Source organism: Nanorana parkeri, unplaced genomic scaffold (assembly GCF_000935625.1).
Source record: "Nanorana parkeri isolate BGI_ZX_2015 unplaced genomic scaffold, ASM93562v1 scaffold2029, whole genome shotgun sequence".
In the NCBI taxonomy this organism is placed as follows: Eukaryota; Metazoa; Chordata; class Amphibia; order Anura; family Dicroglossidae; genus Nanorana; species Nanorana parkeri.
This window is the reverse complement of record NW_017308297.1, coordinates 68,328-81,906: the sequence shown is the minus strand read 5'-3', so window position 1 is coordinate 81,906 and position 13,579 is coordinate 68,328. Positions and strand designations below refer to the sequence as shown.

The 13,579-nt window shown below is 38.7% G+C and overlaps 1 protein-coding gene across 1 annotated transcript in view; it reads left to right on the top strand.

Annotated features, from left to right (window-relative positions):
- The window catches only part of LOC108800446 (neurexin-2-like), a 149,053-nt gene that overhangs the window by 105,194 nt on the left and 30,280 nt on the right, over positions 1 to 13,579 (top strand). The window contains exons 6-7 of the mRNA XM_018572430.1: positions 6,824 to 6,985; positions 8,594 to 9,065. Of these exons, the coding sequence (XP_018427932.1) occupies positions 6,824 to 6,985; positions 8,594 to 9,065 (634 nt within the window). The remainder of the gene's footprint in view (positions 1 to 6,823; positions 6,986 to 8,593; positions 9,066 to 13,579) is intronic.

Genomic DNA, 13,579 nt, shown 5'->3' with positions numbered 1-13,579 from the left:
TATAATAGTGCAATATAAATGGTTAAGCCGTATTAGTCCAGTAGACAAGACATAAAAAAACGTAGTATTGCAGTGTGCAATGATACCTTTTCTTATTGGACTAACAAAATATATAAAAGACAAGCTTTCAAGAGTGAACCTCTCCTTAGGGTCAGAATCAATAATGATCAACATGACAGTTTGTCAGTTAAGACAGGAGAAAGCTCTTAGAGGGGGGGAGGGGGGAGTGGGGTGTCATAAATGTTGGACCTGGGAGTAGAAAATGCCTCCTGGTAATCAAAAGACAGAACAAATAAGCATAGGATGACAAATAAACCCTAAACAGATCAGATATATACAACATACATGAATATTGTGATGTTCCGTAGATTCATAAAAAGTTCTGGTAGTGTGTCAGAAAACCAGAATCAACATTAAGTCCCTCCTTTATGGCATTGAAATGTAGAATCATTTTCATCTCAAATGTGAGAGTTTTTAAAATTCCCTTTCAGTACTTTAATTTTGAGGTTGTGGATGGAGTGATCCTTCTGGGAGAAGTGATGTCCTACTGGAGTGCAATATTCATTCTCTTTGTGGTACTTGATCAAACTCCTGTGTAGGTTCATCCTGAGATGCAGCTTAAGGCCAGTTTCCCCAATGTAACAACCTTTGTCACATGCTGAACACTGTATCATGTACACCACGTTAGCAGATGCGCATGAGTATGACCCCTTAATGGGGTACTCTTTGTTATTGTGACTCGCTGTATTTCTGTCACATATATGTTGGCAAAGTTTGCAGCTGGGTTTATTGCATTGTAGGGCTGCGGAAATTAACGATTAATTCCTCGATTAATCGTTAATTTCTTTGATCGATTACAATTTTTTTGAGTTTCAAAGTTTTTTTTATTGGTTTCCATATTTATAGACTTCAAGGCGCATACAGCAATAGAAAAAGTGACAAAACGGTTATATAGTTATCCAGCATATGTGTCAAAATAATAACAGCATAACATAGCGATCGATCATCTTACAATGCCAACAACGTATGAGGTGCATTCGTTCATTCTCTCATGTCGTTCTGGGTGCCGCTATATATCACCTTATCTATCGGTGCTAAATTCCTCTAGGAGGGAGATTTACATCTCCCACCAGGGGGAAAATTGAATGGAAACACTTTTTAATTGGAGAGAAAAAAAGGGAAAATTAAAAATGTTTAAAAAAATAAAAAGGAGAAGTTTAACACAAAAATAAAAGAAAAACAAATATACAAATATAGACTTGCAATTTCATAGAGTTCTACTATCCGCAGACTTATCTAACCCAAGGACATGGGTAGGATGCCCGACAGATTTGAAATCCCTTGGTGCGACAGCCATGGATTCCACACTTCCTCGAAACTAAGATATCTGTCTTGTGATATACTATGGAGCTTCTCATGAATCATGACCCAGTTTAGTATAGACAGAACCATAGAAAATGGAACCCTTTCTAATTTCCAAGATCGAGCTATGGAGATTTTGGCTGCTAAGGAAAAAAAGAACAAGAATTTGCCCTAGGCTCTCGAAATACCTGGAACCGGTTTGTTCAGAAGTAAGGATTGCGGATCTCTCGGGATATCACACCGGAGGATCTCGGAGAGCAGGGCAAAAAATGTATTCCAAAAGCAGAGAATTTTTGGACATTGCCACCATATGTGGATCCTTGTGCCTTGCTGGTTGCAACCCCTAAAGCACAGGGGGCTCTTCCCGGGAAACATAGTTGCCAGCCTAACTGGAACCAGGTACCATCTGGAGAAAACTTTATAATTTACCTCTGCTAAGGAGACATTGGGAATTCCCAGCATCAGTCTCGAAGTACATTGTTGCCATTCTTCAATGGGGAGGGTGACGCCAAGGTCAGCCTCCCATGCAATCATATAAGCTAGTTTCATAAATGGCCCGAGTAGTATGGCGTATATTACGGAAATCCCCCCCCGTTGGTCGGACCCCCGCAAGCACCACCACTTGAATGGTGTCATTAAGTGGGTACCACTTTCTGGGATACACAACGATTTCAAGTAGTGCTGTATCTGTCTAAATCTAAACATTTCAGTCTCCGGCATATGTAAAGTATTTAAGCAGTAAGACAACGAAATTGGTTTGTGTAGCAATATAAAGTCTCCAATCCTATACAGGCCCTTGTTCACCCACCATTGAAATGCTTTAGGCTGTAAACCCGGTATAAAGCATGTATTGTTGAACAGTGGTGCAAGGGGGGTATGAGATGAGACAATCCCTTCTTTGACCCGGAGCCTATCCCATATAGCCAGGGAATGCGCCAAAGTAGGCAGAATATTTTTCGGTCTCTGCCTAGTAGTCATCCATTTCAGTGCCTCAAGAGATATACCCCTGAGCGAGCTAACTTCTAATTTAGCCCAATCAGGGATAGCGGTAGCAGAGTGTAGAGAGTGCAACTGCGTCAGTTGTGCCGCTCTATAATAATAAAGTAGGTTTGGAACCGCTAATCCCCCCTGTTGTCTAGGTTTATAAAGAATTAGTGCGTGAGATTCTGGGGTTTTTATCACCCCAGATAAATTTACCAATGTACGACTGCATTCTAATAACATCTCCTCGTTGGAGCGGAATTGGTAAGGTCCTAAAATAATATAAAATTTGGGGAGTTAGGGTCATTTTAATCGAGTGAATGCGCCCGAGCCAGGATAGATTATAGGTGGACGATCTTTCCATGTCTTCCCTAAGGGCTTTATATAATGAGGGATAATTGGCTGTGTAAAGTTGCTCATATAGCGGAGTAATCTTAACACCTAGATATTGAATAAAATCCAGTCTCCATTGGAATGGGAATGAGCCCTTGAGAGCCTCCCACACATTCATTTGAAGATTAATATTAAGTGCCACAGATTTAGAAGCATTGACTCGGAGTCCTGATATCTTGGAAAATTCGTCTAACAGGGCCATCAGATTGGGGAGCGAGACAAGGGGGGAGGTCACAAAGAGTAACATATCATCGGCGAAAAGTGCACATGTATGTACCTCTGACTGGCAGTTGATGCCTCTGATAGTGCAAAAAGCAACGGTTAGAGGGGACACCCTTGTCTCGTCCCCCTGCGTTTTGGAATAGATTCTGACAAATAGCCCTGTAGGCGAATCTTCGCCGATGGGGAGGAATATAACACTTGAACTATATGTAGAAAGTGAGGTCCAAACCCCCAGCGTTTTAACAGTTGCTGCAGGAAATCCCAGGAGAGCGAGTCAAATGCCTTCTGAAGGTCAATAGAGAGTAGCATACCATTTTGAGGGTGGGAGCCCCTCCAAATGGTATGCTAATTAAAAAATGTTTGATCAGTACTCACCTCTCCGCCGGCTTCCAGGTCTTCCGGGAGTCCAGTCGCAGATCCGGTGACGTCACGGACATCGATGTCACCGGACTCCTCCCCCCTTCCTCAAGTGGCTCTGTCGGCTAACGAAGAGAAGGGGGATATGTGATCACTCATAAATAAAATATACTTCAAAATAAAAAAAATAGCCAGATAAACTAGTCAAAAACAACTACAGAAGGTCAGAAGTATTGAAGTACGTGTAACCCAGCAATTAGTTAGAGGTGGTATGGGTTAAAGGGTGGTTGTATGGGATGGGGACGTTATAATTAATCGATTAAAAAAAATGTGATTAATTGAACACGAAAATTTTAATCATTACCAGCCCTATTGCATTGTACTGTGCCGTTCTGTGTAAGTGCCTGTTCTGGGGTCAGCTTACTGCGTACCAATCTTCTTAGGTTCAGTGGTTGCTTGAAAGCCAGTTTTGGGGGCTGAGGGAATATTTATTTAAGTATGGGGTCTTCTGAGAGTACTGGCTGTAGGTCTTTGATTATTTTGCGTATTACCTCTAGAGTGGGGTTGTAGGTAACTACAAGAGGGGTTTATATGGATAAAATGCATATATCCATTTTATTATATGATTGCATATAGTACTGTATATTTGTATATTTTTTGCACAGGTATGTTCGTACTTTAATCTTTACCTATAGAGTTTATGTAATTTTTATAGTTTTAGCTCTTCCATATAGTGTGGTGTGTAGTTTGTAGCGCTGTAGATTTTGATATAAAAATAGTAACCTTAATAAGACTTGTAGATCCCATTTAGCTTGAATTAATACATCTCTATAGTCATTATTACATCCAATTTTTATAGACTCATGGTACTGTTTGGCATGGAGAATTTGGTGTTGAAATATTTGGTACTGGTACTCTCCATTTAACAAGAATGGGAGATACCATCTTTGCTGAAATAACCACAGCCTCACCATTTAGTGCAGTGTGAGATCTGTTATACTTCTTTGTTAAAGCAAATCTACCAAGAAAATCCAATTATCATCAGAACTAATGGCTTATGACAACAGTGCAGGCAATTTTCAAACTCTTTTGTTAACAACTTTTATTAAAAAGTAAATTGAGTGGTTTAGATTAACTCTTTGGTCTTTATCTGCTTTGATATTATGTGTCATTCATTAATGTGAGTGCAGTTTGTTCGTTTTGTTGCGGGCAATAGATGTTACTTAAAATGAAAACACCAGCACAGTGTTACTTTCTATGCTAACTGCATGTCCATGTGTTACTAACAGTGGCTGCAAAATGACATATATAAACACAACAAATCTGTGAACATGTTCTTACCTACACTTAAAGGTGTACTGGAAATAAGTCACCTTAAGGCCTTGGTGATGCAAACTCCACATGGAAATACAACTATAGCAGAACCCCACAAAATAGTACCCGATCATGTAAAACCCTGCAGTGGACTTTATTAATAAAAATATTCTGTCCAATAAAAAATTAAATTGCTTAAGACTAACCGCCTTCAGATTCTATTGTTCTTAACATTTTCTTTTTGAGACAGAAATTCAGGATTGGAATGGAATAGCAGGACCAACAAATGGAAGAATATAATAAAAAAATACTGTATTGCCAAGTTATGGTAAACCAAGTAAAGGGAGGTGATTTACTAAATAAGCAATACGTACTTTAGCCCTAGTACTCTTTGAAGCAATTACTTGTCTATTCAGGTTTAGTGGAAATTTCTATTTTTTTGTTCTCTCTTAAAGCACATCTCCATGTAGCAAGTACTAATATGGCCATGCCTTCTTCTCCACTTCTGTAATCTCACCTATTTTTTTTCATTGCTGTGCCCCAGTATATGGATTTGTGCTCTTTTTAGACCTTTGTGACTTTATCACAGGGGCTAAAAATTGTATGCAGCTGCAGGGGGCAAGAGAATGCTCCATTATGTTATTTTCTAGCAGTGTAGGGTGCCCCACAGAGTGAGTAACAACAAAGCAGGGTGGTGCTGGGAGTGTAGTTGATTGGCTAAATCCACTTCTCTGTGGCAGCACTAATGTCAGGGAGCTACAAAGAGCTGATGAGGTGATAGGTCACCCAGCACACAGGGAGCTGGCTAGAGTGACCATTCTTCTCCACATGTAACTGCCTCCCTGTATGTATAAACAGGCTGCATTGAAACCAGGATTTAAAGATAATGTGCCAAGAAATAGAAAATAAACAAACTGGTGGATTGCTTCTGAATGAGGTGAGAGCTGCAATTTATTACAATTTTATTGTGACTGGAGTTGGGCTTTAAATAAATTGTGTGTTTTAAAGGAGAACTATGGGGTCAGTGTTTTCCCCCATAGTTCTCCTTAGGGTAACGGGAGGACACAAACTAGCGTCCTCCCATTACCCTAAGCTCAGTATACCGCGAGCTACAGCTCGCGGTATACTGAGTTCTTTAATAAAACAAGCATATTTAGTAAATCATTATTTTCAAAAAAATTGGCTATGGTTCAAAGTGTGCTTTCAAAATAACTTTACAGTACAGTATATTTTGAATTTGGATAAATCATATGCAATTGGAATCTTAATTATACTGACTTTAATAAACTGAAATTAGAATTTTGGTCTTTAAAGTAAACAATAAACAGTAATTATGTAAACATGACAAAGGTTTTAAACACAAATTGCAACAAGTGGGCAGCATATTGCTATGAACAACAGGAAACGAACATTTCTGAACAGTGACCATTTTTAATCAGTAACATAATTCTTCTCTTCTGACATGCGGAATATAAGAAGTTTAAGTAGTAGTAAAGTAAATGAAAAATTCACATTGCAGTGCAGCATGCAATAATAAGTTAAGAAGTTGATTGGCCAGAATATATTACAGCCAATCTCTAGAGGGCTTGAGAATTATCTGCGGAACAGGCCAATGTGAGATCTTTTGCCAGATCAATGAAGAGTTCTGCACGTAAACAGCCAGCATTGTTGCGATGTAGACCGATGAAAAAACCTGATAGGATTAGCAACTCAGGAAAGGACATCTGCACTTTTAATCCTTGGAGTTGTATAGATACAAATATTCCTTTCTACACCTATCACCACAAAGGCCCACAATAGAAATTATTTTCCTTTCTTCATTCTTTATTCCCCTTTTCCTTTTTCAACTTTTCATTCCACCCTCTTCTTTTATACTTATGCTTCACATTTCAAGTTTTCCTTACCGAGTTGCTTTTTTCTCTATTCCTGAAACTTTATGCCACTCTTTATATGATCCTTTCCTCTTTTGGTGAAGAGATGGTCTTGCCTCAGAGACAGAACAGACATGAAAATGGTGAGACATCAACAGCTTTGATTGCCTTCACCTAATTTTGTCTTTTTACCCTCCTTTCCCTTTTCCCCACTTTCTTTCTTTCCTTGGATCTCTCTGTCTCCAAATTCCCTCCTCTCTTTCTTTTTCTTTCTATCTCTCCCATTCTCTCTCCTTTTGTCTTCTGTATACCTTCACTTACAGGTCACTATTTCAGTTGATGGGATTCTCACTTCAACTGGTTACACCCAAGAAGACTACACAATGCTGGGAAGTGACGACTTCTTCTACATTGGAGGCAGTCCAAACACAGCTGATCTCCCAGGATCCCCTGTTAGTAATAACTTTATGGGATGCCTTAAGGATGTAAGTATTACAATCATGTTTGTTATGTTAATATATAAGTGAATACATATTATAGTTATAGTTTTGTTTACATCAATAGTCATAAGGCAAAATGTCAAGTAATAATGTGCCATAAGTCTGACTAAAGAATAAAGATTTAGCCCTCATCCCAACTGTGCAAAAATAATGAACCAAATAAAATGTACAGAAAATAAAATACAGTGAATGCACACAGTGGTACTGTGTAGCTAATCAGCATAAACATATCAGAGTATTCCCTTCTAAGCACTACAGTTTAGAGAAATGTATTATTTTTTTACAGATAACAGGACCTTCCTTTTAATATTCCCTTGTCCATATTCATCAATGTTTTTAGGAGAGATGGATCAGGCTTAAATCAACCTGTGCGCTAAAATGTGCTAAACTGACACTTAAATTAAAAGTGAAAAGCACTCGCCTCTAGTTCTCCTTTAAATTAGCCAGGTATGTGAAACAGACATTTTTCTTGTTCTTGCTCCTTCTAAATTCAGGTAAAGTGCAGACTGCAAACAGTTTGAATGTAGGCAACACAATGTTTACACTGGCTTGAGCCTAAGGTAGCAGATTTTAAAGCTCAGTTACTTGGTGTTCCTGGATATATTAATATGGATGTAAACCTTAATGATGGACTGTCTTATTTGCTCACTTTTAGTCAGTAAAATATACAATTGAAAGCATTTGTTATATCTGTTCGATAAGTACAAATTTGTCTGTACTTGCAGTGAAAACAGCATAGGGAAATATGCATGTATTGCAGAGGTGTATTGCAATTTTTTGTTGCAATGCTTTCATCCAGGTAAATTGTTTTGTAAATGCAGTTATCCTTTAAAATTAACGCAATCACATGTAAATGATACCTGATAAATCTTTAAAAACGTTGTCCTTTTGGTATGTATGGTGGTTTCATCAAACATAAACGGTTAGTTCACCACCATTGTTATGAATGTTACAGTTCATCCAAATACGATTCAAATAACTGTGCAGTGAAGTGAAATTTTTAATCCTGAAAATAGCATACCTTTTAGGCCACACGAGGTTTATGCAATTCCCAGCCATAAAGTTTCCAGTCAGTGTAATTGTTTCTGTCTTGGATATAATCCAGGATGGATGGATTGCCGGTGAGCTTGCATCCCAGCATGCAATGCTCACATTCTCCTCTCTCTATCACAACAGCATTGAGGTCACAAGATGAAGGCAAACTATTTACCTCTCATTTATCTACTGAGTGAGAAGCGTATTCATGTGTTTCCCCTGCCCCTCCTGTGCAGGCATGCTGCCATACACTATGAATTATGGGATATGTAGTAACATCCAGGACAAAGAACTACATTGCCTGGACAAAGCTGGACAAACAGCTCCTGCAGCACTTTTTTTAAATTGATCACTAAAATGTACTTTGGCAGAACAGAGAAGAAAGTAGTCTTTTGGGATTAGAATTTTGTACATGTTGTTTTACATTGATAGTAGGTTTATTTACTAAAGATGTTTGTTTTAAACTGTCAAGGGTGAACTAACCAATTAAGGTCAATTTGCATTTTTCACTTCATCTTCCATAATTCTTACTTTTTTCTATTTTTCTTTTAATAAAAGGTTGTCTACAAAAATAATGATTTCAAACTTGAACTGTCCCGTCTGGCTGCTGATGGTGATCCAAAGATGCGATTAAATGGTGATCTTTTATTTCGCTGTGAAAATGTTCCTTCTTTAGACCCTGTTACATTTCAAGTACCTGAGGCATTTTTACAGCTTCCCCGTTGGGAGACCAAGAAAGCTGGATCCATATCATTTGACTTTCGCACCACAGAGCCAAGTGGTCTTCTTCTTTTTAGTCAGGGAAGGCCACGTGCTGGTGGAAATGCACCTGGAACAATTCCCGGAGGAGTTGCCACTGGACGACCTGAAAGACCACCAAAAGCAGATTATTTTGCAGTTGAGCTACTTGAAGGAACACTCTATCTTCTTCTTGATCTTGGGTCTGGTGGAATTAAAGTAAAAGCAAGTCACAAAAAGGTCAACGATGGAGAATGGTGCCATGTTGACATCCAGAGAGATGGCAGAAAAGGTACTTTATAAAATAAATAACCTACGATACAACTGTTTAAAAAATGTCTGCAAGGAATATCAGTATTATGATTAGCTGTGAAATGCTGCTTTAATTGTATACCTTTCTAGCAAAATGTTTTTTACAGTCGGCACTTAGTGCATATTTTATTTATATGCAATAGGTCATTTTGTATCCCTTCAAGTTCATTATTATTCTCCTCCTTACTCCCCTTTAAACCTCTGTTAGGTTTTTGTGCATTGCATGTTCTGTATGGCCTTTCTAAGATGGGCATTTCGATAAGGTACATCTGTCAGTTTATCAAGCATATCTGATTGGAAGCCCAGTGTTAATCAGTGGGCAGCTAGATCCAAATGGATGTGCATCCATTTACATCAAGCTAACCCCATCCAGGTCTGGAAAACAAAACCGAACAGATTTCTGTTTTGGTGAATCTGATTGTGGCGGATCGGGGGTAATCTGATGTAAATTAACACATGAAAACTGGACAGATATGGATATCACAACGGTGACATCCATTCCAAACTGCTCCAATCAGCAGGGGATCTGTTCATGGATCCCCTGCTGATCTGAGCTGACAGGTGCCTGTGTGAAAGGGGCCTATATTTTTCCCAGCTAAAGTTCAGATATGGTTGCAAGCTGTTTGTAAGCCTTTCACTTTTACTGATACTGATAAGTGCCATGTCAGTCTAGTCTAAGATTGATTACACAATTCTCCATCTGACAGTTTGCATAATTAAAGAATAGCCCCTCTAACTGTGTAATCTTTATTTAGGTAATTGATTCTTGTCAAAGTTTCTTACATGAATACTTAAAGTGTACTTTAGTGCTTGGCACAGAACATTTTTTAAAGTGGCTGTGTGTTGACAAGGTCTTACAGCCTATATCAAAGATGCAGTTAAACTTTAAATATTTGTCAAGCAGTTACAAATGTACAAATTTCAGTCATGAAGATCAGTGGTAAACTCTATAAGTCAGGCCATACCTAGAATGATTCAATAATACGAGTAAAAAGACTACCTCTGGCCAAGTAGATCCTTCACAAAAAACCCAAAATTGATCATGGGGACAAAGGGAAAGCAAATCTATTAGATACCTACCTTTTAGCTCCGTGTATACAAAGGTAAAGTGTGGAGCTGATGTAGAAAATCAGTTTGGTATTAATACAACCTCAAGCAACCTCATTGGCTCAAAACGAATATGGTCCAGGAACTTTTAGACAAAAGAAAGGTCAATAAAGCAGATGGACCACATGACTAAAACTCATATGTTCTGAAAGATTTGATCTACATTATATCTAAGCTATAGTTTCTAGTCTTTAGAGACTCTTTAATCACTTTGCATTCAGAGCATTTTTTTTCTAAATTTTTGCAAATATGTTAAAATCTAAACTTTTAGGTAAACTGCTTTAAACCCCCAAACAATCATATATTTTCTGAAAGAAGAGGCTCTGTAGAAAAAAAAAGGGCTAGTTGCAGTTTTTTATGTCACACAATATTTGTGCAACTCAATATTTTTAAAAAATAAAATAAGCCATAAAAAAGCCATTAAAAAACTACGGTATCCTAAATTGCCTATAGGTGACTATTTCAAATCTGTTACCACACATCAATTTAGAGTTAACAGTGAGTAATGACACTAAAATTATTTTTCTTACTCCAATATTCATAGTGATATTTGGCACACATTTTGTTTTTGCAATTGTAATGCTTGTCAAAACTTTTACATATATTTGTTGTCTGATTATTGCAGTAAAGCCCAAGGAAACTGACCCAGTAGTATTTAAAGTACTTTACTATGCAAAAATGCTGCATGCACAAACTTACCGTATTTGCCGCCGTATAAGGCGACTGGGCGTATAAGACGACCCCCTACTTTTTGTGTTAAAATATAGGTTTTGGGCTATGCTCGTCGTATAAGACTAGTATAGCCCAAAATAATGCTTAAATGCACCCACTAACCTCCATGGCGGTATTCCCGAGTGTGGCTCGGGGTTAATTTTCAGTACCATATGCGTTAACCCCGAGCCACACTCGGGATTACAGTCTCTTACTTTGTCCACGATCCCCACAGTGTCCTCCATCATTAATACAAAGCCTGCCGTGTTTGGCTCAGCACTGAGCCAATCACAGCAGGCTTTGTATTCATTAATACAGGCTTTGTATTAATGTATACAAAGCCTGCCGTGATTGACACAGCACGGTATACTGTATAAGACGCTACATACAGTATACACGGCGTGTAAGACGACCCCCGATTTTCGGGCGATGTTTTTGGGTCTAAAAACCCATCTTATACACTGGCAAATACGGTAGTTACAGGAAAAGCAACACAAGACAAACATATAGGCTGCTACAAACAAATATACACATGCACCGACTACACTGAGCAGGGGCGGACCGACCATTCGGGCGCTGCTCGAGGGCCCGCGGCCACGAGGGGGCCCGTCACTGACCCCTCCACTGCCCTTTCACTTCCATCCAGTCCGCATGGATGTATGTCGCAGCATGTCCCCCGGGCTGTTGCCGTTTTAACAATGATGCGTCTCATGGTTTGGTAGGGGCTAGTGGGCGGGGCCTATCTCATGCTGCTCCATGACTGATTCCAGTTCCTTCATTCCCGGGGTCTGGCCCTGTTACTGACCTTTGAAAAGTGTGCCCAGATCCAGGTGAGAAGAGCCCTAAGGTGGTGAAGAGGTGAGTGTCAGGCATGTGCGACAAATGAAGAAAATTGTAAGGGAACCAGCGATTATTACCACATATGTTGTAGCATTGTTAAGGCCATCTTTTTTTAGAACAACAAATAACAAAAAAACAGGCACATAGGAAACAACAGTTATTTGATCAGAAAAATAGATTTCAGCAGTGGGCAGATTGGATTACCACTGTTATCCAGTGATAACCATTGTGGCACTGAAACTGTGATTTGATGATCATTTAAGATCTGTGTTATGTACAGTTGCTGGGTTTAGTAATTCCTGCAATGCGTTGGTTCTGGTCTGTGCCACACACACCAGATCAGAAAGGGGGGGGGCAAGGGTTTGCATACCTCACGTGTGATATGTACCCAAATCGTCACTCCAGTCCTAGATTTTTCAGTTTTCCTGTCAATTCTCCTACTAATTCTCCTGCAATACAGGATAATTGGCAGAACTGAAGAATTTAGGTCAAAATAGCCGCACAAAAATTCTACCATTTAGCTGACTTTCCAAAATATTGCTCTAGATGTTCAAATTCTCCTACCAATTCCCCTGCAATTCACCTTTTTAGTGAATTGGCCTGCTATTTTGAAAAAAAGTATGGAGAAGTATGAAGTATGAAGAACCTTAGACCTCTGCAGCACAGAATAAACAAAGGATCAATACCAGATCTTCAAATAATATTTTTATTAAGCTTGCCGGGAACACGCAGCAATTCTGGCACATTCAAATAATATGGACTCACAGACCCCTTTTCATAGGGATCTGAACAATAGAACCACGTGTTACCTTGAATTATCTCCAAAATCAGGTAACAATGCCACCCTGTATTTGATTTTGCCAATAACATTAGATGGGTCTTCTTGCCTTGATAGGACTTCCTCACATCAAGGTTAGAGGACAGCTGTCATGTCATTGGACCTATTGCTCCTTGAGCCCATGTCAAAAACATTTTTATGACTTTCTGTCTTTGAACTCTTGTTTCCTCAGCCTATAAGGCCTGAATGTTCTACATAGTTACATAATATTTTAGGTTGAATAAAGACACAGGTCAAGTTCAAACTTTGTGTGTGTAGTGTGTGCTTATGTGTATATGAGTCCCTGTGTGGTCTTAATTTTCAAGAGTACCTATACCCCTGTATGTTACGGCCTCTTATGAAGGTATCTAATTTCTTTTTGAACGAATCAATATTCTCTGCAGATACCACTGCTTGTGGCAGAGAGTTCCAAAATTGAACCACTCTGACTGAAAAGAAGCCCCTACACCCTTTTGTGGATACACCCATGCCCGGTATTGTGACAGTCCGGAACAAAGTCGACTAAATAGTCCTTTATCATTCCCTCAAATAGTTTGCATACTATTGATGTTAGACTGACTGGTCTGTAGTTCGAGGTTGGCATCTTGAATATCGGCACTACCATTGCGTTACGCCAGTCACTTGGTACACTTTCAGTCATTAAGGAGTCCTTGAAAATAAGAAAGAATAGTCTTGCCATAACAAATAGTTCTACATGAACTCTAGTTACCACCATCTATAAAGCCTTAATGTCCAACTCTAATTACCTTGATCTACAAAGCTAAATGTTTCACATGTTGTTTATTCATACATCTCATTATCTATGTACTATATGTATATATGATGTTTCCACTAAGTCAGGACACAATTAATTGTGCATTATATAAATGTAGGACAGTTTGCTTACTCATTATTCTGTACAATACATTGCTAATATAAAAGAGAATTCATCTTAATTTGATATATTATATGTAATATGCTCTGCATGCTGATGCTTTCAATAACCTAACTATAATAAT